Raw genomic sequence first — 27,925 nt, 5'->3', positions numbered from 1 at the left:
ATGGTCCCTCTAGGTAGGAGGAGATTGGCCCAAGGAGAGGAGCGGAAGCAGGAAAAGGAAGTAGCTGGTTTGGTCGCTGGGCCAGAGCACAGGAGGCACCCGGCTTGAGATGGCCGCTAAGGGAGCCTCCTATGGAGTTAATTAGAAGAGGGTCTTGAAGAAGTTTTAATTAGATTCGAAAGGCAATTAAGAGCCATTGTAGAGGGGTGATCGGATGACAGTCACGCTTCAAGAAGGAAGAGAGGCGGGGCAATGCATTGGGTAGGTTGGGGAGAACAGAAAGCAAGGAGGTGAGCTGGGGGGCCTGCCGGAGTCCTGACTCCAAGGAGTCGAAGAAGTCTGCAAGAGACAGCAGCTGGTGGAAAGGAGAGAGAGAATGGCCAGGCCATGATTACAGGTGAGGGGGATTAGATGGACAAGGATTGAGAAATAGAAGCGAGGGGAGTTGTAGAAAAACTTTAGTTTCAGATGTGCTAATTTCACTAGTTTCTTCTCTCGCTGTCTCTCTCTTACACACACACATACACACACACATCATGCCATCAGGATAGGTTTCTCAGCAACATTTCCTAATTTATTGAACCTTTCTCTAAGGCAGACCCTAGTAAAATCAACCTAATTTCAATTAGGAAATTTTCATTAAGCACCTACCGTATGTGAGGCTCTTTCCTAAATGGTGTTTCTGTAACTGAGCTGAAGAGAATAGGAAGGAAGAGAAAAGTAACATATATCAGAGGCCACACGTTTTTCATACGTAGTAGGTGGGATCCACAAACTGAGAAACCTTTACAAAAGGACCTCAGCCAGGCTTCCTGTAACTTGCCAGAAGCCTCTGTGAGCCATATCACTTCTTTTTTTCATGTATCTTCTACCATGTATTTCCATCCAAATCTTTATTTGTTTCCAAGGGAGTTAAAGAAAGGAGTCTATTTTAAAGAAACTTGGACATACATTAAACTTTCCTTATTTAACATGTCAAGTCATCTATAGCTAGAGGGGTTAGATTTGAGCATAATATTTGTATACATTTAATACTACTTTCCAATTAAGGTACAGAAACCCCTTTCTCAGATTTCCTAGCTGTCAAAAGATAGGAATGGTATACTGGATGGCTTTTTGTTAGGAGAAACACAGGCAATTTGAGTAGAGGCCAGTGGAATACAAGTGTGTCAACATTCTCGTGATTATAGTATAAAGGAACTGAGACTGCCTGGCTTAAACACCAGAGCACAAACTGCCTTCCACATCATTCATTTCTCTTTCTCTTTTACATGCCACAGATAGTCAACCTACAGTGTTTTTTGTTTGTTTTTTTTGCCACACCGCGGCTTCTGGGATGGTCTTAGTTTCTAGACCAGGCATTGAACCCCGGGGCCACAGCAGTTAAAGTGCCAAATTCAAACCACTGCAGCACCAGGGAATTCCCTCCTGGCTCTATTTCCTGTTTAAAACTAAGCTGAAAAGAGGACCTTTTTTAATTTTTTTTTCCTTAGGAGCTTCCTAAGTGGTATTCAGAAAAGAACTTTTCACCTGAAAATGTTTGTTAGAAATTAATATTTGGAGGATATTGGAAGAAAAATGGGAAACTATTTTCTGCAATAGTTGTCTGAATAAGATGTAGTCCCAATATATCAAGAGAATTAAAGTTTTTGGAGTCCTTTCAAAAGCACTTTTTTCCAGGTGTAGACATACTACTACAAGCCTGGCCCATCCTGTGCAATATTTTATAAAATATACCACATAATAAACCTCAGGTACAACGAAGTAAACTGGCCAGGCTGTTGGCTCTGAGTTGGAAGATGTATATATGCAATGGAGTCTGTCTGCTTGTCATCACATAATTAATTTGAAAAGAAGACAAAAGGGTTTTATGAAATGATAGTGCATGGGGGCTGCCTTAGCAGCATAATCTGTATAGGGAGGCAACATTTTAGAAACCAATTGTAAAAATACTTCTGAAAGAGTTTCAGGTAGCATAGATCTGAATGCTGTCTTAATCAGATGATGACTATAAAGATAACATTCTTTTTATAATTTTGCAGTGTTTCATATAGAAAGGTCTAGGGAAAATATAACAAATACCTGCACACCTACTACCCCATTTAAGAAATAAAACAATATGTTATTCACCCCTCAGTTATAGCTCCTTAATGGCCTTCTCCTCTCTTCCCTACCAGAGGAACTGCCATCCTGAATATAGTTTTGCCACTTGAATTTTAAAATATTTTTCTAGATATTTTTACACACATAAGTTTATTTTTCATGTTTTAAAACCTTATGTAACTGATATAAAACTTTTGAATAAACCACACTTTATAAAAAATATATTAAATATCTCAAATGCAAAAGGCATCTTAGAAATGCTGCTACACTTTTCAGGCTTACATAATGTAAGATATTGGTTCAAAGGCCTGTTTGCTCTTCCAAACCAGTTATATTTTCAAAAATTGAAGTTCTACAAAACAGTAAGAGGCAGAATTAGTGATTACAGTATGTTTTGCCTTTTTCAATAAGAGCAAAACCTATATATATTACAAACTATCTGCTTAGTTGTGTATATAAGCCAAAAAAACACAAAATAGACTAGTAGGTATGTGTTATTTTAAATAACTGTACGTTCTAATACTTGCCCCTTCAGAAACACTTTCCAATAAAAATTACTACTTTTCATTTGGAGTACTTTTATGAATACAACAGGAAGGATTCTGCTGTATGTGTCAAGAGTATTAGGAAATAAAAAGTATCCTAGTTTCTTTCTCCATTATAAATAAAAACAAGAGTGAGGTAGACTGTTTCCAAAGATGGTCACACTAGAGGCCCTATGCAGCACCCCTTTCTGCAATGAGATTTTGCCACTCTTCCTCCTATCAAGTGATATTGAGTTATTCTTCCACCACTGTTCCTACCTAAGCTGGGCTAGTCCTCACTTTTATTAAGAAGATGCAGCCATAGACCTGACTCTACATGGCTTACAGGCTAATCTTTAAAAGACCTTGTAACTTCTCTTTTTGCACTCTTGGAACCTCTGATGAGAGAGCAGAAGTGAGGTGCCTCAGCCAACAACCTGGCTGAATGCAAGCCCAGCCAATCAGCTAGCTGAAGGTGGCCGTAAGAATGCTCACGAAAGATCAGACCAACTGCCCAAACAATCCACAGAATCGGGAGAAACAATACATCATTATTCTTTTAAACCAGACATTCTCAGATGGTTACAATGCAGCAATAAACAACTGAAAGAAAGTAATATGAGAATGGGCTTGTACTGGTCAGGCAAATGGACAGGCACATTTGACAGTAAGCTGAAGTCATAAGAAAATGTTCACAAAGGGAAGTCTTACCAGTTCAATGTCACAGTACAATTAAATATTTTAAAATTCTTGGGGCATCATTCCTTCCCAACTCACAGTCCTCTGAGGGATGTCTATGAACTGAAACTACACTAGATGAAATTTTTCACACAACCAACTCATATGACACTGTACTTATTGCTAAGTATGTGTGGGAGCCCTGAACTCCTCTGTTATCAGTATTATTTATACTTATACAGGAGTTTATAATCCAAATACACAAATATATACCAATTTCCAGAACAATAGAAGCAGTAGGTATTATGTGTAAGCTGACTCAATTAAAAATCTTCGTTGGAGGAGAATCCAAAGCTAGGAAGTTTAAGGTAAGAAAATTATTTAGCAGTGTTTTAATAAAATGAGAGGCTTCTCAGGTGGCACAGTGGTAAAGAATCTGCTTGCAATGCAGGAGACACAAGAGACTCAGGTTTGATCTCTGGGTTGGAAAGATCCTGTGGAGTAGGAAATGACAACCCACTCCAGTATTCTTGCCTGGAAAATTCCATGGACAGAGGAGCCTGGCAATGGGATCTGGCAGGAAGTGGGATGGCACTCTATAGAGGGAACAAATGGAAAAGACAAAGAGAACTTGCCCTTTGTAGGAAATGGGTGGGAGGAAGAGTTGTCTATAAGAACATTCTTCAGCATAGTAGGATCTGATGGTTAGGATGCTTCCATTTGCAACTAAACCGAAATTCAATCAAACAGGCTTTTAAAACCCTCAAAATCAAAACAAAACCCGAAAACAAAATAGGGAATTTATTCAATCAGACAACATAACCCTTCTGCAATGACTCAGTCCTGGAGGACAAAAGGCATCAGCAGGACTGAGTCTGGCTCATTTCATCTCCTGGCAACTGAATGCATTCTGGTGACCAGAACTGCTGGTCAGAAGATGGTGTAAGTTTGTATTCAGTACAAAAAGGAGCCACAGCTTGAAGAGTTCCACCTGAGGCCCAGAATTAGTTTTATTGCCCATCATTTTAAACAATCTGTGTGTGTGTGTGTACAGGTGTGTGTAAGGAGGGTTGCAATGCTCTGGTCAGTCCTGAGTTCACACACTAACTTCTAAAACCAAAGAATCAGCTGCTTTCTAATCATATGTTCTAAGAGTCCGAGAGTCAAATTTTCCCAAAGAAAATCAGGGTGGTGGTTCAAGAATGGTTAAATTTGGCTTGAACAGGCAAAATAAATAAAATAAAAAATGTCTACTATAATCAATGTACTTTTAATACAGTAACACTTGCATTTTTATCATCTCTTGGTTATGACTTGGAGTAAGTATACTTGGAAAACTCTTTCTCTTCTATCCTGACTTAACAACTTGAAATAGGTTGTATCGATATTTAAGTGAGTTGCAAAAACAAAGGTTATTTATCTCTTAACCTACAGTTTCCCTATTTCTTACTGTAGAGGTAATAGACCTTTCTAGGAAACTACTCTTAGAAGATTAGAAGATTTCATCTAAAAAATGTACTTATTTGAAATTCCACAACATTCTTAACGAAAAAATATTATCTGCATAATTACATTAAATGGCTTCTGGAATACATTACCACTAATGATGCTAATAGAGCTAGCCCAGATGCAAACTATAAAAACATCCATTATCTTTTGTCCTTGAAGGAACTTCAAAAATTGCTTTTTTTCTTGTAGGAAGCCTACCAATGCTGTAGTCTAATTTCTTATATGTTGTTTTGTAACGTGTTCTACACAGCCCTGATAGCTCATAGAAGTTTCTGAAATGATTCTGAAAATATATCTCATAATTTCATATTTTTTTCTGTGGCCCAGTTTTATCTGTAATTGATTTAACATCTGTACTCACCAACATATTTAAATCTAATTTTTATTTCCCTTCCTATCTTGTATTCAGCCTATAGATATTGGCACTATACACAACAAAAACATTTTCTACTATTTTATAAGAAATAAATTGTTACCATTATTGGTAATACATAAAGTTTCAAATGTATTTCATTGTGCATCAGTGTTCTATTAATTTATAGAATTTACAAATATCTTTAGTGATAAAGAAATATATATGCTGGATCTCAAGTTTATAAAAGAACAAATGTCCTACAAAAATGATGTTCATTAAAAACGAAGTAAAGGTGTTGTAAAGTAGGCAAGAGCATGATGATACAAATTATATGTAATGGAAACTTCTGCTAGCTTTGAGTGGTCATATGACATGTCATTGATACTATACAATGTTTTGAATATAGTTATTAAAATGTCTTTATTTTCTTGTATATAGGTCATAACCTTTTTTTGGATTAGTCAGTGTTCTCTGGAGAAAGGATATATGTGTAGGTAGATACGTATGCATGTACATGGGCTTAACAGATGGCTCAGATGGTAAAGAATCCACCTGCAATGCAGAAGACTCAGGTTCTATCCCTGGGTCGGAAAGATCCCCTGGAGAAGGGCATGGCAACCCATTCCAGTATTCTTGCCTAGAGAATCCCATGGACAGAGGAGCCTTGCAGGCTACAGTTCATGGGTGGTGCAGTCGGACACGACTGAGCAACTAACACTTTCACTTGTACTTCATGCATGTACATATGTTTACACAGTATTATAAGGAATTGGGTCATGGATTATGGATGCTGGTGAGTCCAGAATCTGTAGGGTGGACTGGTAGACTGGATACTCATGAGAACCGGTGTTTTAGTTCAAGTCCAAAGGCAGTCTGCTAGAGAAAGAGGAAGAGCCAGTGCTGCTGATGAAGTCTGAGGCAGTATGCTTGAGAAATTCTCTCTTGCTTGGAAGAGGCTAAGCTTTTTGTTCTATTCAGACCTTTAGTTGATTGTGTAAGGCCCACCTACATTAGAAAGGCATTATGCTTTACTTGAAATACATTGATTTAAATGTTAATCTCACCCAAACATGAAGAGTACATCCAGAATAATGTTTGACCCAAAAATCTGGGCATTCCATAGTGCCAAGTTGACATGTAAAATTAACCATCACAAATGCACTTTTGGTCAACTTGGTATCCATACATAACTCCTGAAACCATGAGTTGTGTCCGACTCTTGTGACCCCATGAACTGTAGCCCACTAGGCTCCTCTGTCCATGGGATTTTCCAGGCAAGAATACTGGATTGGGTTGCCATTTCCTTCTCCAGAGGATCTTCCTGACCCAGGGATCAAACCCAGGTCTCCTGCATTGCAGGTGGATTCTTTATCACTTAGTCACCTGGGAAGCCCCTATTAAAGACAATAAGAAGGTCACAATTCTGCCTAACATGGTACAACTGTACCTTGTTGTATACAAGGTTGTCTGCGTACAACCAAAAATGCACTAGCCTTTTCCCCAGAAGAGGATACAGGGTCCTTAGATGTTTACTCTCCTTGATATCCTGTAACTTAAATACTATGGTGGAAAGTTAACAATACTTAAATATCCTGATATAAAGATAATATATCTTATACTGCCTGATAAGGAGATCGAATAAGAAACAACCAAGCTATTTGCTATACAAATACACACAGAGACATATTCATAGCAAAATAAGGAGGAAATACGGCAATCTTAGTCCTTGTTTCTGTAACTGGTCACGTGGTCCTGGCTGGTATTCATGACTGCTTCCTTCCACTACCCAGTCCGTGTTCTCTTTGCTTTTGGCAAGCATCTCTGCTGGTTCTGGTTCTCTACCTGGTGAGGTGACCCCAACCTTAATACCTGACAGTACACTAGCACATAGGGAATATCTAGGCACCAGACCAGGCAGTAAGCGACAAGCAGGAAAGTCAGGTGAGGACAGGGAAAATGCCCAAAGAAGCAGACTATTTTAATGTGTTTTAATCTTATTCTACTAAAAGTGCTGTAAACATTTCAACAACTACTTTTTTCCTTCAGTTTTCTAAGTGCTTTAGACCTATTGTCTGAATAATCTCATTTCTCTCCCAATCAGCTTATTTTTATGGTACAAAAACCTCTACCAGTATATGTGCTGGTTTTAGAGGCCATGTATCGGAGGATGCTGAGGAATAAATTATCCTCTTGTTTTTTAATTAAGATGTTTTCTAGTTTTCAAAGGAAATCCTGAATGCTATTACCCATTCATGTACTATCGCATATATGTTTCATATGAAGGTAAGTGTGCGGTTTTATGGGAATGTAAATCTCATGCCTCTCACCAACACTGAATTCATAGTTGAAGTTTCATATTTCAATTAAGTAATTAAAACTTGTTGAAATGAAAAATCAACTTTAAATTGCCACCATTCAAAATAAAGTATCACGCATAATTAAACAATAGACTAGAAAAAGATGGAAAGTAGAGAGTTTGCAAAACAGATGATAAATCTGAAAGTAATAAATTAAAATGACTCAAAATAGATGAGACATTAAGAGAAAATATAACTGCCTTTTAAAACATTGCCTATTTTATAAAACTTGGATCTTAATAGCTGTGCCTTTTACTAGAGACAGGCTAAGCTGTGGATCATCTCCAAAATTTTTTTCAACAAATATTTACTGAGTACCTACTATGTTTCAGGTATTATTCTAAACCCTGAAGACTGGGCTGTGAACAAAGCACTCTTTGTGCTTATCAAGCTAAAAATTGTAGGGGATAAATATAAATCAATCCACAGTTTGTCAAATAGTCATGATGGATGGAAGAGCCCATATTATTTTATTTTGGATTATCAATAAGGGTCTGATTTTTGTAGGCAATATTTGAGCAGAGATATAAGTAAAGTGAGAACTGGCATAGAGAAGATATATTGGGAAGAGCATTTCATCAAAGAGCAAGATGTTGAGGGCGGGGGGGGGGGTGGGCATTGAGGAGCTAAGATCCGATAGAATACAGGCTTTGGCTGTTATTCTGGAGAATTTTAAGCAGAGAAATGACACGAGTACAAGTTACAAGAAGTATATGGATGTCGAGATTAGACTGAAAGGAAGCAAGGGAAGAACCAGAGGACTGGACGTAATAATCCAGCAGTAGTACTAATTTTGTAGTATTCAATATTTCATTTTGTGGTACTATTTATCCTGAGATGGATCTGCCCTGTATGCATTTAGACAAGGCTAATACTAATCAAAGCACTTTTACTTCAAAGGAATATTAAGATATTTTGTTTTCCACATCTCTAAAACTTATATATGAACATAATTGTACTACTTACAGAGGTCCCATACACTAAATGTGATAACAGAAAAACTAAATTCCCAAAGACAAAATACAAAAACCAAATAATGAATGTATAATTGAGAAGCGTGGTATTAACTAATCTTAAATTATTATGCTAAGTATATAGTATCCCAGTATGTGGGTTTGTAAAAAATTATTATTTCCAAAATAATTTATAGGATTTGTACTGCTTAGACTAGTTTGGACACCTGGGATGCTTTCTAAAAATATTGTTTTCTAGATTCTATCTAGTCTCAAAGTCTCCAGGGGTTTGAGGACTGGAAATTTACATTTTAAACAAGTTTCCAGATGATTCTTATATACAGTGATGTTTAAACCAGCAAATCTCAGAGTAACAGAAGAGTAGTAGTTTAAATATTAAGATAAAAGCAAGTAGGACTGTATTCTATTACTTTATTTCAAATCTGTTTTTTAATTGGGCACAAGATGAATAAAAGAAAATTAAAATCCCATTCAGTTCACTTCAGTCACTCAGTCGTGTCCGACTCTTTGCGACCCCATGAATCGCAGCACACCAGGCCTCCCTGTCCATCACCAACTCCTGGAGTTTACCCAAACTCATGTCCATCAAGTCAGTGATGCCATCCAGCCATCTCATCCTCTGTCGTCCCCTTCTTCTCATGCCCCCAATCCCTCCCAGCATCAGGGTCTTTTCCAATGAGTCAACTCTTCGCATCAGGTGGCCAAAGTATTGGAGTTTCAGCTTCAGCATCAGTCCTTCCAATGAACACCCAGGATTGACCTCCTTTAGGATGGACTGGTTGGCTCTCCTTGCAGTCCAAGAGACTCTCAAGAGTCTTCTCCAACACCATAGTTCAAAAGCATCAATTCTTCGGTACTCAGCTTTCTTCATTCCAACTCTCACATCCATACATGACCACTGGAAAAACCATAGCCTTGACTAGATGGACCTTTGTTGGCAAAGTAATGTCTCTGCTTTTTAATATGCTACCTAGGAGAAGGCAATGGCACCCCACTCCAGTACTCTTGCCTGGAAAATCCCATGGATGGAGGAGCCTGGTAGGCTGCAGTCCATGGGATCGCTAGGAGTCGGACATGACTGAGCGACTTCACTTTCACTTTTCACTTTCATGCATTGGAGAAGGAAATGGCAGCCCACTCCAGTGTTCTTGCCTGGAGAATCCCAGGGACGAGGGAGCCTAGTGGGCTGCCATCTATGGGGACGCACAGAGTCGGACACGACTGAATCGACTTAGCAGCAGCAGCAGCAGGTTGGTCATAACTTTCCTTCCAAGGAGTAAGTGTCTTTTAATTTCATGGCTGCAATCACCATCTGCAGTGATTTTGGAGCCCCCCAAAATAAAGTCTGACACTGTTTCGCCATCTATTTCCCATGAAGTGATGGGACCAGATGCCATGATCCTAGTTTTCTGAATGTTGAGCTTTAAGCCAACTTTTTCACTCTCCACTTTCACTTTCATCAAGAGACTTTTTAGTTCCTCTTCACTTTCTGCCATAAGGGTGGTGTCATCTGTATATCTGAGGTTATTGATATTTCTCCCAGCAATCTTAATTCCAGCTTGTGCTTCCTCCAGCCCAGCGTTTCTCATGATGTACTCTGCATAGAAGTTAAATAAGCAGGGTGACAGTATACAGCCTTGACGTACTCCTTTTCCTATTTGGAACCAGTCTGTTGTTCCATGTCCAGTTCTAACTGTTGCTTCCTCACCTGCATATAGGTTTCTCAAGAAGCAGGTCAGGTGGTCTGGTATTCCCATCTCTTTCAGAATTTTCCACAGTTTATTGTGATCCACACAGTCAAAGGCTTTGGCATAGTCAATAAAGCAGACATAGATGTTTCTGGAATTCTCTTAATTCTAAGAAAAATGAGTTAAACTATAATAAAAAATTGTAGAAGGATATGCTTTGTTGATTAGATGACAATAAGAAACCATTAGAATGAGACATTTACAGTAAGAATGACCTTAGGAAACCTGTAGAACAACTTTCTTACAGATGAGAAAATTGAGACTCAGAAAAACTGAATTAATAGCCAAACAGTCCAGACTGGATACATGGCTCCCATTTTGCCTCTGCTGTTTCCATCACCAAACCATCACTTGTCTATAAATATTCCTGTGATTTTTTATCATATTTTTAATTTCATACAGGCTTAAGTGATAGTAATATTTGGGAATCTTTTTATTTTCCAAAAAATGAAATAGAAAAATACAAAGAGTGAGAATCCTTCCAAAAATCCTGAACCCAAACCAATGTAATCAGTAATCTATTTCTTCTTTAAAAACATTAACATGGTATTTTCTTTCACATTACTTTGACATACTTGGGCTACTCATAGTGACCACAAATATTTGTGGTAGGTAGACTGAGGCTTCCCTGGTGGCTCCGTGGTAAAGAATCTGCCTGCCAATGCAGGAGACGCAGGAGACCTGGGTTCAATCCCTGGGTTGTAAAGATCCCTTGGAGGAGGAAATGGCAACCCACTCCAGTATTCTTGCTTGGAAAATCCCATGGACAGAGGAGTCTGGCCCATGGGGTTGCAAAGAGTCCAACATGACTTAGCTACTGAGCACCCACGTGCATGCACATGGTATCAGTGTTCAGAACTACCTGTTCCCAACACTGCTGGTGATGACTCACCATGGTTCCAATAGGATGAGTAGCCTTCTTGCCCAATGACTGAGCTGGGTCACATGACTTTCTTTGACCAACACAATATGAAGACTTGATGAGCACTATACACACTTAAGGGACTTCCCAGGTGGCACTAGTAGTAAAGAACCCACCTGCCAATGCAGGAGACATAAAAAAATGTGGATCTGATCCCTGGATCTGGAAGATCCCCTGGAGGAGGGCATTGCAACCCACTTCAGTATTCTTGCCTGGAGAATCCATGGACAGAGGAGCCTAGTGGCTACAGTCCGTTGAGTCACAAAGAGTCGGACATGACCAAAACTATTTAGCACACACGCACACATACACACTTAAACACTTTGGGATGCATTTCTTGTTGCTGCCAATTCTCCTGCATCAGTGGCCCCTGCCACTGCAAGGGTATATCCCAAATGAGCCCTTCTCTTTCAGCCTGGGTCCTGGTGAGGCAGACCTGAGCCGGAACCACACCTTGAAGGACAGCCACAGCAACCAATCCAGAGAAGCCCACTTGCCACGAGTGAGAAATAGATGTTACTGAAAGCCACTGACATTTTGAGATTGTTATTCATTGTAACCTGATAAAGCTAGCACACAAATGCTTCCATATCCAGAGCAAAAATCTGGTAACTGAAGCAGAAAAATATCAAAAGTTTTGAGGTTCCCAAGCCCCAAATCTTTGTTATAAAAAATGTGTAAATATCTTATCAATGTGCCTGCATATATATTAGTGATAGAATGATCTTACATAGTTTAGCTGTCAGTATATGAATAGGTACATATTTCAGTTATGGTCATTTGTGTCTAGAAAATAGGTGTAATGAATCTACATGACAATTTCATAATATAAAATTGCACCAACATGCAGAGAGGAAATGTCACAATTTATCTGGGGATATAACTTTCAGAGTCCATGGAAATATAAGGAAATATTTTTTTAAAATTATAATCTCATGGCCAGTGTTGGTTTCACAGTAGAAGAAACAACTTGCTTCTCCTTATGAGTTTTTTTCAAAGTTTTTCTTCTTAATATTCTTCATTCTCCTACCGATTACTGAATATCAGCTCAGACAAAATATTTTTGAATTTTATTCTTTCAGTGTATTCAGTGGCAGGGAAAATTTTCATAGAGTTTGAAGGACCACTTGATTACAGATAATATTAATATCACCTCTGGGAAAAAGCTAGCAATAGGTGTATTTTGCCTATCAGTGTTTAATAATATCATCCGGTGGTGGTGTGAACTGAAGCCAGTTCACAGTGTGCGCATCTCATCCCAACTCAGCCTTGAAGGGCTTCACCTTGATAGCCTGAAATCAGTCACAGTGGGAGAGTTTAGAAGACAAAAATTGGAAAGCACTACAAATCAGGGCTTTTCCCCCCTCCACCAGAAAGTTGGTGTCTAAACACTTATCAGTGTACCAATAGGGTTATAAATTCAACTTCTTTAACATTTCATATTTTAACGTTCAAAGCATTAATAAAATAGACATTCTAATTTGATTTATGGGGTAAGGATTTGAAGCTACAGAATTACAATGGGAGCTAGTGGCTTTTTACAGTCTTCCCTGGCGGCCTCAGTGGTAAAGAATCTGCCTGCCATTGCAGGAGATGTGGGCTCAATCCCAGGGTCAGGAAGACACCCTGGAGGAGGAAATGGCAACCCACTCCAGTATTCTTGCCTGGAGAATTTCATAGACAGAGGAGCATGGCTACAGTCCACAGGGTCACAGAGAGTCAGACATGACTTAGTGACTGAACAGCACCACCACCAGTGGCTTGGTACAGAAGTTGAGAAGAACAGAAGGCAGTGAGGAGAGAGCACCAGGAGAGCTGCTCCACTGACTCGAGACAGAAAACTGGTGCGCCCAGCATAAGACATGGGACCCTTGATTTTGACAAGGAGTGCCCACAGATGGGAAGTCAGAAGATACTCTGGAAGACAGAAGCTGAACAGTCGTTCAATAGTCTACAAGTTTTTCTACTTTCTGGGCAGATACACAGGGCCAGATACTGCTGACAAATAGTAAGAGTAACGTATGCTGAAAACACAGTTAAAGGTCTTTCAACTTTAGAAATATTTCTGATTATAAAAATGTATACCTATTTATTTTAGACTTTATTGGGTATGATTATCTTTAAGACTTTTAAACAAGTTAGCAGGGCTTCAACACTCTCAGTTCTTTATTTGAGGTGTCTGTCAGCAAAAAATCTCTCGAGTAAGAACAACTGTATGCCAGAATGTGTGTTAGTATTAACAGTTTTCTAGCTTTTGTTGTAATCTTAGCATCAATTTATAAATATTCTGTAGAACACATTGCTGAAATATAACTTCCCACTTTAAAAAGGTTTATAAGAGAAATTAAACACACATTTATTTGTGAGATTGAAATAAATACATGTATATATAGGTAACTAACATGTAATACTACTACTACTAAGTCACTTCAGTTGTGTCCAACTCTGGGCGACCCCAGAGATGGCAGCCTACCAGGTTCCCCCGTCCCTGGGATTCTCCAGGCAAGAACACTGGAATGGGTTGCCATTTCCTTCTCCAATTCATGAATAGGGTTCATGTAAAAGTATCTATTAGGGAAGAAATGGTTCTCATAATAAATTACTACCTTCCTTTATTTGAAGACTTTAGCAAAACAGATGACAGTAGTAAATGTTCTTACTATACCTTTAAAAATATATTATATATAAATATTTTAAAAATAGTCACTGATAAAGTTAACCTAAAATTTCTAGTTTTTTCTGTTACTACACAGTTGATTATTAGAATAGTTTATGGGCTAGTATAACATACAAATTAACTTGACAGTGAAATTCTATTGCGATTCAATGTTATTAATACTGAAATAAATATTAAAAATAATCAGATGCTGCAGCAGTTCCTTTATGCATTTCCAATGGGTAGACCATGATTCATATTTCACAGAATTTTAGGATACCAATGGTAAACACATATTCTGAAAATCTAATATATGAATAAAAATTGAGTTAGAAATTATGGGCCAAAGTATAAAGTAATCATGCTCAGAATTTTTTTTTAATTTATATCATCAAAGTATTAGTCAACTTCCTAATCTTCTTAAATAAAAATTAAAAATATTTTTCATAGAAACAAATTATAATGCATAATCTTTAGCAAATAATTAAAAATTACTGTAGTGAATACTTTTGATACTATACTATATTATGCTGCTTAGCAGCATTTTCCAAACTGTGCTCTAAGAAATTAAAGTTTCCAAGAGATGTTTACAGGTATTCCCTGGAAAATTGGCAATCACTACAAATCTCCACTCTATCTCACCTTTATCATGTCCATTATATAGAAGAGGTTCTAAAGTTCAGCAGTAAAGAAACCTAACTTTGTTGAATTCATTGTATCCCATACTTATTCACCGTAAAATTTCTTCTTGGCACATAACCATTTTTGAAAATTACTTTGTTTTTATACACATTCTGCAAACCTGCCCCACCCCTAATCTTTGCCTAGCACACATATCAAAAGTTTTGTTGTCAATATATACTGTTGACTAAATGGATGGATGAATGTGTTTTATCTCATGACATTTATTCCAGTCTAGCTCACTAGAAGTAGTTTGGGTGTGACTAAAGACTGTGGAACAGCTTAGGAGCTAACTATACATCCATGGAGTTCTCTAGGCCAGAATACTGGAGTGGGTAGCCTTTCCCTTCTTTAGGGGATCTTCCCAACCCAGGGATCAAACCCAGGTCTCCTGCATTGCAGGCAAATTCTTTACCAGTTAAACCACAAGAGAAGCCCAAGAATACCGGAGTGAGTAGCCTATCCCTTCTCTAGCAGATCTTCCCGAGCCAGGAATTGAACCAGGGTCTCCTGCATTGCAGGTGAATTCTTTACCAACTGAGCTACCAGTGTCAATACATACCGTTGACTAAGTGGACGGATGAATGTGTTTTATCTTGACATTTATTCCAGTCTAGCTCACTAGAAGTAGTTTGGGTGTGACTAAAAACTGTGGAACAACTTAGGAGCTAACTGGTAGGGAAGTACTTGGCTTCTACAAAAAGCATGTCCCACAGTACACAATACTTTATAACTAAAAGTAGGAAAACACTATATTAAACTAATAACAATACCAAACAATACAAAACTAATAAATTAAACAAACTGCAAGTGAATAACTCTTATTTGGGGTAACTACTGAGAAAGTATAAAGGAAAAGTAAATAACAGTGTGACTGCAGTTTACAGTTTAATTGCAGACTCATGTAATTTTACAGTTTACAATATGCACCCGAGCCAATGGCATTTCATAGCATAAGGATGGATTGCTACCGTTCAGCACATAGATGATAGCTTATCTTCCAGGCTTATTCTCGTCTAATTTCATAGAGACTGTGACACAAACCTATTTACCCAAACCTTCCATTATATTCAGCAGTGTCCTGAAATGATCAGTTTTGAAAGTGAGCTAATGAGATACTCAAGCTTATCTTATTATTCTAAAGTACAGAATAATATGAACAATAAAAATCATTAGGCATTGAACAGAATTTTTATACAAATAAAATTTTAAACATCTCAGTCAGTTGTCTGTACAGATTTCTCATTTGTAACAGAGCTTTTTTTTTTTCCTTTGGTGTAATCTATATAACTTATCTGATCATATGACTGTTTTGCTTTAAAATTTTTCCTTAAAAATTTTACAGCTAAGACTGCACTAATCTACTTTACCAAATACATTGATAAAAATCTTCCTTCATCTGAAAATGTCTATTTTAACATAATAGCCTTTTTCCTTTCAAAATCAAATCAACCATTAATTGTATTCATATGCACAAAAATTTAAGCCAAAAATTTAGACTTATAAACAAAAATATTAAAGACACTCTGCTCTGCCAAAGGAAAAATCTTGGCCTCTATCCACATTCATAAAGCAATATATAAAATATACATAATAAATCATCTCTGATTAATTTATCTCTTCCCTTTTGACTTGCAGCTATAGGTGCCAATCACCTCATTTGCTTATTGACATTAATGTACTGCTAGAGAACTGGGCTACACGTATAAAACCAGAGCTGCTAGAATAGTGTTTTGGCAATAGATAACAATCTGTTAGGGGTCACTGACAAAATTTTTGGAGTAACTTAAAAAAAGAGTTATTCTGAAGTATCAATATTAAATGTGCTAAATGGAGAAGAACTAAGATGCAACACTGATAAATGGCTTTGAAAATTACTCTGTCAGTAATAGGCATCCTTTAATACCTTAAAGCAAAAAAGCATCCTTTAATACCTTAAAGTAAAAAATGAAAATCCAGAAAATTCACCAATAATATACATGGTACGTAATTTTTACTGACTTTCTTGGTTAGTATTTTTACACTTGCAAATTATGAGTTTTCAGTTTCTAAGTTAATTCCTAGGGAAACGCTAAAAAATAAAAACAATTCTGCCAAGAAATCAGTTTTGCTTTGCTACATATTGGCTCACAATTAATCACTCAAAAGGAAAGGAAGAATTTTAACTGCCTAAACATTTTGCTGCATATTGTATATTTTTATACAAGCAATTTAAATTGAGAGGATCCTTTAATTATGCTCCCAGAGTCAGGGAGATAGCTTTGTCTATTAAGAGCCACCAGGAAGGTCATTTGTCTTACCAAAATTCTAAGATAAATAATAATAAAAAATTTAAAAAGTCAGTTGACAATGCTAGCACTAATGGGTCATCAGGCTTTAAACTTTAATGGATAATCTACATATTCACTTTTATTAAGGGAACCCTTGTACACTGTTGGTAGGAATATAAATTGGTATGGCCTTTATGAAAACAATATGGCGGTTTCTCAAAAAAGTAAAAACAGAAATACCACAGCATCCAGCAATCCCATTTCTAAGAATCTGCACTTCCACATTCATTTCAGCATTATTCACACATTCACAGAAGCCAAGATAGGGAAGCAACCTAAATGTCTGTTAAGAGATGAATGAATAAAAAAATGTGGTGCATCTATGTGTAAAATAGAATATTATTCAGCCTTAAAAAAGAAATCCTGCTATCTACAACAAGGATGAAACTGGAGGACATTGTGCTAAGTGAAACAAGACAGAGAAAAAAATACTACATGATCTCACTTCTATGTGAAATCTAAAATAGTCAAATTCATAGAAACAGAGAATATAATAGTGATTACCAGGGACTTAGGAGGAAGAAATGGGGAGATGTTGGTGAAAAAGTACAAAGTTTCAGTTAAGCATAGTAAGTTCTGGAGTAATGTACAACAATGTGACTAGAGTTACCAATACTTCGCTGTATACTTAAAATTCGCTAATAGGGTGGATCTTATTGTCACCACCAAAAAAAAAAGTGTTAACTATCTGAATAGGAGAATATATTAATTAGCTTGAATGTGGTGATTTTTTTCACAATGTATATCAAATTAACAAATTGTATACCTTAAAATATATACCATTCTTAATTGTCAAATATACCTCAACAAAAAATATCTCAATCAAAAGATCCAAAATTCTTGTCATGATAGAAGTTTTATTTTCTCTAAGTCAGCAAAATGGCTTTCCTGGTCTCTCAGCTGGTAAAGAATCTGCCTGCAACAAAGGAAACCCTGGTTTGATTCCTGGGTCAGGAAGATACCCTGGAGAAGGGAATGGCTACCCACCCCAGTATTCTGGCATGGAGAATTCCATGGACTGTATAGTCGATGGGGTCACAAAGAATCAGACACAACTGAGCTAATTTCACTTAGCTTAGTTTAGCTTAAGTTAGCAAAATACTGTTCTTAATTCTAAAATCTAAATGGTAAAATGTATGGGGAGGGAGGAGGGAGGAGGGTTCAGGATGGGGAACACATGTATAATTTTTTTTTAATTAAAAAAAAAAAGAAAAAAAAGAAAATAAATGGTAAAATGAAAAAGATAAAAGCTGAGAACAGGTTTGATTCTGATTTATAAAATTAGGAATGGGCAAAGCTGCACTAACTGATTTCAGAATCTCCTCCTAAAGGGGTCAAAAATTAGGCCCACAAGCCAAATTCAGACTGCAACTTAAAAATGTTTTTTACCATTTCCATTAGAAAAAAGCTAATAATAAACATATCAAAAGAAGAATTATATTTTGTGACACATGAAAATTACATGAAATTCAACTTTAAGTGTCCAGAAATACAGTTTTATTGGAATGTTACTACACGTATTCACTTATCAATGGTGGCTTCCAGACTATAAAGGCAGAGTTGAGTAGCAGCGACAGAGACCTACCTGATGCTCTCATCATTTTGCACTGCTGCTTGGCACATTATAAATCGTAGTGATACAGTTATTACTACCAACATTCTGAAAGCCACACATATTGTCATTCCACAATATTTTAAAAGTTTTATTACTAGTGCATACCCATAAAGTTGGAACAACAAAAGAGAAAAGTAAATTCAAGTGTCATGTATTTAAGGCACGGAGGAGTATGGATTATTTTGTTACCAAATTAGAGGGCAAAGCATTGTGTTTAAAATGCAGTGACACTGTAGCCACTCTGGAAGACTATTACATACATGGGAATTACCATACTACGCACTCATCACAATAGTCTCAATTCATAGGAATGCAATGGCCAGAAAAATTAGAAAATTTAAAACAAGGTATCTTATCACAGCAGAATGTCTGCAATAATTAAAAAATGAAAATAAAGCTGCAAAGTAAGTTTGTAAGTGGCTCATTTGTTAGCCAAGCAAGGAAAGCCTTTTACCAATGGTGAGTTAATTAAATTGTTTTTGATTCATCAGCTGAAGAAATGTGTCCAAAGTAAACCTGCTTAAGACTAATAAATTAGCCTTTTGGACCAAAGAATTGAGAACACTGGGAACAACATCATTAGTCAATACAAAACCAAAGCAAATGATTCTGAGTGGTTCTCCTTGGCTCTTGACATGTCAACAGATGTTACTGATACTGCCAAGTTATCATTATTTATTTGATGAGTCAATGCCAAGGTTGAAGTGACTGAAGAGTTGGTTTCTATGAGTGGTCTGCATGGAACAATTACAGACAAGAATATTTTCTAGGAAGTTAAGAAAATATGAATTCAGTATAACCTAAAGTAGAATCAGAATAACCTAAAGCAGAAAACAAAAGGTTTAGTTGGTCAAATTTACAAAGCTTGTGAAAATGCAGTTTAAAACCTATAATTGTTTACTGTATTATTCATCAACAAGTACTTCATGAAATATATATGATTTAATATTGTGTTATTGTGCTACTGGAATAGCAATGTCAGTGGAAAACTTCATCTAACCATCATTAGTTCTGCTATTTTTCATCAGATAAAGAAGCTGAGTATCCTTATTTGTCCTCTCATACAACAGTTAGCTAAACAGTGGTAGTTTTATTGTGAGTTTTTGAGATCAGAGCTGATACTGAGATTTTTCTGAACTAGAAGAAATGCCCTCAACCACTATTACAGAATACTGAATGGCTTTGGAATTTAGCTTTTGTTGCAGGCTTGATAATGTTTTGTAAAGAATTCAACCAAAAATTCAAACAGTGCACAACAATATGACAATAGTTATTCCCACTATATTGGATTCACTGGGATTAAGGGAAAGATTCAGACTTAAGGAGAACTGTAGAGCAGTGTTTCTCAAAGCGTGGCTCTCAGAGCAGCAGGAGCTGCTGCTAAGTCGCTTCAGTCATGTCCGACTCTGTGTGACTCCATAGATGGCAGCCCACCAGGCTCTGCCGTCCCTGGGATTCTCCAGGCAAGAACACTGGAGTGGGTTGCCATTTCCTTCTCCAACGCGTGAAAGTGAAGTCTCTCAGTCATGTCCGACTCTTACTGACCCCATGGACTGCAGCCTACCAGGCTCTACCATCCATGGGATTTTCCAGGCAAGAGCAGCAAGAGCAGCAATGCGTAACTAGTATTATAAACGCAAATTCTACTGAATCAGAAGGCTTCCCAGGTGGCTCAGTGTTAAAGAATCTGCCAGACAACGCAGGAGATGTGGGTTTCATCCCTGGGTCAGGAAGATTTCCTGGAGAAGGAAATGGCAACACACTACAGTATTCTTGCCTGAGAAATCCCATGGGCAGAGAAGCCTTGCAGGCTACAGTCCGTGGGGTCACAAAGAGTCAGACACCACTTAGTGACTAAACAACAACAACTGAATCAGAAGCTCTGGAGGTGAAACCACCAAAAGAGTGCTTCTACATGAAACTTAATACAACAAAGTAATACTGATGACAACTAACACCGAATCCTAAAGTTAACACAGAGCTGCTTTATTACTTCCTGTGCTATGGAAAGGTAAGACAAATGACAGGAGCTCCATTCTCACATGAATTTGCAGCAGATGTATTTTCTGAGTTCCAACAGGAGGTCTGGCAGTGTTTTCTGGATCTCTGAATGTAAGTATAAAGAAAATACCTACTTGTCAAAATCTATTCAATTGTGCAATTGAGGAACTTCCACCTAAACTTCAATCAGGAAGTGAGTCGGGAAGTGAATAATCTGCAATGTAATATCCTGAAAGGAAAATATCAAGGGAAGAAAGAACCTAATGAAATTCTATTAATGCCTTCCAAGTGATAAATCTGCTCCATGAAAATCATATTCTCATGGATTAATGTATTTGGCAATCCTTATCTATATGAAAAGATATTTTCAAAGACAAAATATGTAAAATCTTACTGCAGATGAACATTAACAGATGAATATGTACAATCAATTTTTTTCTATTTTGATGACAGTAAATATTAACACTGACTCCAAATAAGTGAAACGTTACCCTCCTCCAAAGTATTTCTTTCAGTTAGTAGAACTACAATACAGAAAACTTCAATTATTTTTATGTTTTGAATTCTGTCAATAAAAATTTTGTGGAAATTCATTTTCTCTTTAGTTACACATGTACTTACAAAATAATCTCAAGTTTTTGCCTCTTAGCCCACAGTATTCAGTATCCAAGTCTGCCTGAAATACTGCCTGAAATATTCAGTATCCAGGTCTTTACAGAAAATGTTTGTCAACCTCTGCCCTAGAACCAGATGCCTCACCTGGACACTTTTAAAGCACAGACTGACCGTACAGTATCTAAGGCCAGATTGCTTGAGTGTGTATGCTTGGCTCTGCCAGTAGCAGCTATGGTCATGAGATAAGTTCTTTGATCTTTCTTTGTCTTAGTTTCCTCGCCTGTAAATGGGAGTAACCAATGATATCTATCATACAGGGTTATTATGAAGACTAAATGAGTTATAAATGCAATCCACAGGAAACAGTGCCTCACAGGAAGTATTAATTCAATGATAGCTGTTAGCTTAACAGAAAAGCACTACTTTACCCAGTTGGTAGTCAAATTATAAATCCCATCCTCCACTGGAAAAGACATTTAAGATGCTTACATACATTCCTGAGTGAAAAGCAAGTGCTTGATGATAGTAATGGAGAATAAGCAAGCCCTTTTCTTACTGCCCTTTGCTTCTGCCATCAAACAGAAGATGTGGGGCGTATCAAAAGGACAGCAACTCTCATACAATGGTTTCTTATGTGGAGGAGACTGGATTACTATTTTAATATTTTAAATGTCACATACTACATTCTTTATATTCTATAAAAGAATAGGCACAGTACTACTTGTAATTTATAATTTTAAAATTTGACATATGGCTGAATTCAATAATATATTCTTATTCATTCAACAACTATTTACTGAATGCCTACTATTTCCCACATGTATAAATTCACTAGCTTAAGAACTCTGGTAGGGGTAAAAATGCTTTCCTATACATACTATTGAGATTATCTTCAAAAATTTCCTAGAGATATATATTAACTATGCTAATTTTTAACCCAAATATGCTTCTTCTTAAATGACTACATCTTATAACAAGAAATTATAGAGTAGTGCTGTCCAACATGATAACCACTAGCCTCAGGGAACTACTGAACACTTGAAATGTGGCTAGTACAACCTAGGAATGGAATTTTTAATTAAATTCAAGTTAAATAAAACAGCCACATGTGGCTAGTGGCTGCTGTGTTGGACAGCAGAGTTCTATAGGATCACTCTAGGATGTGTGGATATTGGAAATTAACACTCTGCCCTGTGTGGGAAAATAAATTTTGTTACAGTAAACATTTAATATTAGTTTGGTATTTGGAACAGCCCTGCTTTTTCATTCCACAAAATATTTTCTGTCTACTTTCTTAGCAGCAGAACTAAATCAATTTACAATTAACAAAACAATGTTTCTTTTCTTTGTTTCCTCCACTATAGCTGGTTTCTGATTATTTAAGGTGCTGGGGCACAGAAAAAACAAATAAATAAAATCCACATATAATTCAGATGACTTAAACCTTTCCCTCTGGCAAATTTTTAAGGCATCTGCTGAGCAGTTGTAAAATTATTTCATTTAGGACCTCTTGTTCTTATCTTTGCCCATCTTTTTATACTCTTACTATCCAACAGTAAAATAGATAAATATATCAGAAAAGTGGAGAAACTAAAAACTTTCAACTTGAATAATTAGTACATCAACTTAAAAAATAACCTTAACAGATGAAAAATAAGATTCTTCTTTCAAACAACTCTGACAATTTTGTACATACCAAACAGAATACTGGCCAGGTCATAAGACTCATTATTAATAAGGCATCCTTACATGGAGGTGTGAAAAATTAATTTTATTTTTGCATAAATATCATGATACTTTATTGTCCAAAGTGCTCCTTTCAAAATAAGTTAAAATGTTTCCATATTACTTTTATCAAACATGTAGTTACTGACTAAAGCATTATACCACTGATTAACCAAAGATAAAAATAATATGAGCCACTCAAATATTCTTGAAGGAAAGTGCTTACATTATTTTGTGAAAACATTTGTTTAAATCATTGATGCAGTGATTTAAGGGACAATTCCACATTTTTCTTTAAAATCCACAAATGTCTTAATGGGACATTAAGACATGCCCACCATTATAAAAACTAAACAAAACCAACCCCAAAACAAAATCCTACAAAAGCACATTCATTTTATTACAGGACATGTATGAAGTCACTGGGTAAAGCTCTTTTTTATGAACACTTTCGGAAAGCTCGCACTGAGTTCCAGCACAGCTCTATTATCAATCTGAGAACAGAAGGACACATCAAGTAAGGAGAGATCTTTGCAGGATTCCAGGAGTTTTCTTAAGGATGCCGGACTTACCATTCTTGTTCCTGTTTAAAAACAATACAAAACAAAACATTACACAACATTTATATAATATCCTGATGAAGAGTTCCTTTTGCTAATTATTTAAAATACATTTAAAATAGCCTTTTAAAAATTAAAAACATTTCTTAAAAGACTTAATGTTGAAATTGTCCTGTAAAAAAATTTTTTCCAGCCAAGCTGGTCAATCTAGGACCTGAATTTCATCAATAACCTACCCATTTGATTTTCATTCCTACCTCCTACCCTTTCCAATCAGCTCCTCCAGACTTTCCTATTTCTGTTCACCCCAGTTCAAAACTGTTTGCACATCTCATTTTCCTGAACCCGTGGGTCAAATCAGGCCTCAATACTTACAATGATTCAACCTCTAATTCCATGCAGTGCAATTACTGAGCGACTACCCTGTAGAAACTTCTGTCTCAGGGCACTGGAGATACAAAGATGAGTAAGACACGTACCTGCCTTAAAGAACTCATTGACCAGAGTTGAAAGCAAATAAGTACAATACAACTTGGTAAGTTTTACAGTAAGTATAAGATGGCATGACTGGAAGACAAATGATGGCTGATGAGTACTATTTAGCTCATAATAAATTTGAAGTGATTATGGGGTATTCAGATGGAATATAAATCATATAAATCATGTAAAGCACCTGATACATGGCAGGTACTCAATATATACCAAATATGACTAGGCTCTAAGATGTCATGTGTAGTAACTACAGGTTTTCTAGAGAGGGAAAAAAAAAAAAAAAACCAACCCACAATGGTATTGCGTATACATTCGTGGGATGTGGATTAAAGTTTCTGAAACAGTAGTCTATGCCTTTTGCTCTGAGAAATCCTATCTCCTCCCCTTCCTGCCACAGACTCTAGAAGCTGTGACTATACTGCGATCCTGACTGTGACCAACCCTGTGACAAACCAATGCAGATCCTCCTGGGAATTCAGAATTGGGATTCAGTAAAGTCTCCAGTGCCCACTCAATCTCTTGAACTAAAGACATGGAAAACTGGGTCAGGATTGCTATATTTGGCCATGTGTACCCAGAGAAGCAGAGATGGCCAGCATGACAAAAGAAGAACAAAGCAAGACCAGAGGGAGATGCAGACACAGCGCCTAAGGCAGCAGAGGGAGGGCATGGGGGACGGGGGCCTCAGCAGGCAAGACAGGAGAAGGAAGGAAAAAGAGAAAAAGGTCCCTCGCCTTTTGATGGTTTTCAGTCCCTTCTGAGGTCTGACCACAGCCAGCTTCTACCCAAGGGACCTGAGATGGATACCTGTATCTTCATGATAATTGTCTTTTTCATATGCTTTAGTTGGTGGCTCAGACGGTAAAGAATCTGCCTGCGATGTGGGAGATTGGGTGGGGCAGATTCCCTGGAGAAGGGAATGGCTACCCACTCCAGTATTCATGCCTGGAGAATGCCATGGACAGAAGAGTCTGGTGGGCTACAGTCCAAGGGGTCACAAAGAGTCAGACACAACTGAGAGATTAACACTATACTGTAAGCTATCCTGATGGGGATTTCGTTATATAAGATCAGAAAACTTCACCGAAGCCTGTGAAGTTTTTCACCCAGGGTTGTGACCATTGTCTATTTGCCAATCTTGGTCATTTGAATCTGAGTTTCCTGATAAACTGTTGTTGTTCAGTTACTAAGTCATGTCCAACTCTTTTGTGACCCCATGGACTGTAGCCCGCCAGACTCCTCTGTCCATCAGATTCCCCAGGCAAGAATACTGGAGTGGGTTGCCATTTCCTCCTCCAAGGGATCTTCTGGACCCAGGGATCAAACCTGTGTTTCCTGCATTGCAGCTTGGATTCTTTACCACTGAGCCACTAGGGAAGACTTTCCTGATAAATTCAGAGCTCCTAAAGCCCAAGAGAATTTCAGGGAAGGAAGTCAGAGACTGAACGTTTAACTGGGCTGGTGTCCCCTGTCGTATTCTTCCAGGGCACTCTGTGCTGTTGTTCTGTTGTCTCCTTAGGACACAGTCCTGTTTTCAGGCAGCTTGCTCTTTCAGGGCACTGAGTATCTCCAGTGTTGAGAACAAGGCCAAACAGTATATGCTCAATAGGTGTGTACTCAACAAAAGGATGAAGGGGTGCTGGCTAATTTCCCAATGCCATCGCCCTTGTGTAGACCCTCCTTAGATGGGTTATTGCAGCCAATCTCTGATTTTGATCTCTTCCTTCTCCAAGTCACCTACTACTCACTTCCAGGTAAGGATTCCTAAAACATAGCTCTAAATACATCACTCATACCCCTAACTGAAGCCCAGTAAGAGCTCTTCCTTGTTTAATTTTGTGCAGATTCCTCATCCTGGTGTTCAAAACTCCCCATGTTACTCTCCATTATACCAACATTTTAGATCAAATAAGACTGCCTATTCTCTAAAGATAGTCTTGTGACTTCAACTCCTCTGCTTTTGCTTCATGCTATTCTTTCTGCCTAAAATGCCCTCCTCCCCCAATTTCCTGCTCATTTTTTAAGTCTATCTTTAAAATACCTATTAGCCTTTAAAAATTTTTTTATTTTATATATTTATTTATTTTGGGCTATGCTGGATCTTTGTTGCTAAGCACGGGTTTTCTCTAGTTGCAGCAAGTAGGGGCTACTCTCTAGTTGTAGCACGTGGGTTTCTCACTGCAATGGCTTCTCTTCTTGCAGAGCATGGGCTCTAAGACAACTGGGCTTCAGTAGTTGTGGCACATGGGCTCATCTGCCCCGCAGCCTGTGGGATCTTCCTGGACCAGGGATCGAACCAGTGTCCCCTGCATTGACAGACGGATTCTCAACCACTGGACCACCAGGGCAGTCCCCCATTAGCCTTTTGAATTAGCCTTTCCTTATTTCTCTGATCATCCATATTTCTCTGATTCCATGTCTCTGATATATATATAAATATATATATATTTCTCTTTGCTTTGAGCCTCATCAAGATGGACTTGCTTCTAGCTTGCATTACAGTTATTTATATGCCTGTTTTATTCCTTCTTGCTAGGTTATCAACTCTCTGAAGACAGGTACTCTATCTTATTCAGCTTTGTACTGATAGATAAGTACGTTTAGTATGAAGAAGTTATGCCGCTTAACATTCATATGTGCTAATCACAAAATGACAAATAAAATAATGAATATCAGCATGGTTTAACTAAGAATCCCTTTTAAAAGAAAACAATAAGGAGTCTAACACTAAATGGTGAAAAGAAACCAAAAAACAATAAAAATACAGCACAGTGGTTAGAAGCAGAGACTCTGGTTCAAGTCCAGATTCCTTACTAGTCAGGAGCCCCGGACAAATCATTTAACCTGTTTCCACCTGTTTTCTCCTCTGTGGCTAATAAATCTATTAATACCTCATGAGGTTATGGTGATGATTAAATTGAACAGTATAAAGCATACAGTCACTTTGGTGTTAACATTATGAATTATTATTAGTGATATTCTTTTACTGTGCTCTTTATATTTGAAATAAGATGCTCCAATATATTTGCATGATGGTCATCTTCCATTGAAAATTATATACTTATACTCAGCAAAATAAATAATGATACTCCCTTGCTCATACAAGTCACAAATATTTCAAAAGAAGTCATGATACTTCTTACCTGTGTTTCTTTTATGTCTCCGTCAAGTAATTCATACATTCATAGACCAAACTTACACTACCTGACAACAGAACCCATGGTCCATAACAACTGTGCTTTGTTTTGGGATCAGTGTTACTTGTGTCTTTGTAGTTCGGTTGCATCTCTTTCAGATACTGGCTACTCTCTATCTCTAGTGTATGTTTCGGGGTTTATTTGAGGGTTTTTTTGGATGGGGAACTGTAAGATAGGTTTTAAACAACACTGGCACCATCCTCTGAAGTGAAGCCTGATGGAATTCATGATTATTATTTTTTTTAATATAAATTTATTTATTTTAATTGGAGGCTAATTACTTTACAATATTGTATTGGTTTTACCATACATCAACGTGAATCCACCACAGCATGATTATTTTTACAGGCCTTTGGCTGCTTTTTCTCATTGTCCCTGTGACTGACTTTTTTTTGAAAATTCCAAAATATTTATCTTATACAAAAGTCTAGGCTAATTCAAGGGAGAATGTGAATAGGCAGGAAAAGAAACAAGCAAGTTAAGTGGGCGTGGTGTTTTGAAAAGACAGTACTGATCCTGGGGTCAAAATCCTTGTGCTTGACCCTTGCTCTGCTACATGTCAACTGCTGACTCCAGCACCCTCAACTATGAAAAGACAAATGATATCCAGCTTTCTGAGCTATGAAGATGAAGGAGAATATAACACAGACGAAGTATCTAGCCCAAAGTGTGTATATAATAAACAAGAAGTTTTTCCTAAATTTTTTTTAATCAACTGTTTTTTTACTGATTTTTAAAAATGTATTTACTTTTACTGAAGTATAGTTGATTTATAATATTGTATTAGTTTCAGGTATATGGTATAATGATTCAGTAATTTTTGAAGATTATATTCCATTATAAGTTATTATAAGATACTGGATATAATTCTAGCATATATATA

At 37.2% G+C, this 27,925-nt stretch overlaps 1 protein-coding gene and 1 long non-coding RNA gene across 4 annotated transcripts in view; one reads left to right on the top strand and one right to left on the bottom strand.

Moving 5' to 3' along the window:
* On the top strand, nucleotides 1-27,743 carry LOC139184919 (uncharacterized). The gene is made up of 2 exons (XR_011568457.1): nucleotides 1-397; nucleotides 23,756-27,743. It is a non-coding gene; the product is annotated as an uncharacterized lncRNA (long non-coding RNA).
* The window catches only part of FBXL4 (F-box and leucine rich repeat protein 4), a 75,545-nt gene continuing 70,438 nt past the window's right edge, over nucleotides 22,819-27,925 (bottom strand). For all 3 annotated transcript variants that reach the window (XM_070796044.1, XM_019967327.2, XM_019967328.2), the window contains exon 9: nucleotides 22,819-23,376. In XM_070796044.1, coding sequence (XP_070652145.1) covers nucleotides 23,213-23,376 — 164 coding nt within the window. In that variant the 3' untranslated portion in view covers nucleotides 22,819-23,212. The remainder of the gene's footprint in view (nucleotides 23,377-27,925) is intronic.

This window comes from Bos indicus, chromosome 9, assembly GCF_029378745.1.
Source record: "Bos indicus isolate NIAB-ARS_2022 breed Sahiwal x Tharparkar chromosome 9, NIAB-ARS_B.indTharparkar_mat_pri_1.0, whole genome shotgun sequence".
NCBI lineage: Eukaryota > Metazoa > Chordata > Mammalia > Artiodactyla > Bovidae > Bos > Bos indicus.
This window is presented reverse-complemented; position numbering and strand designations above follow the sequence as displayed.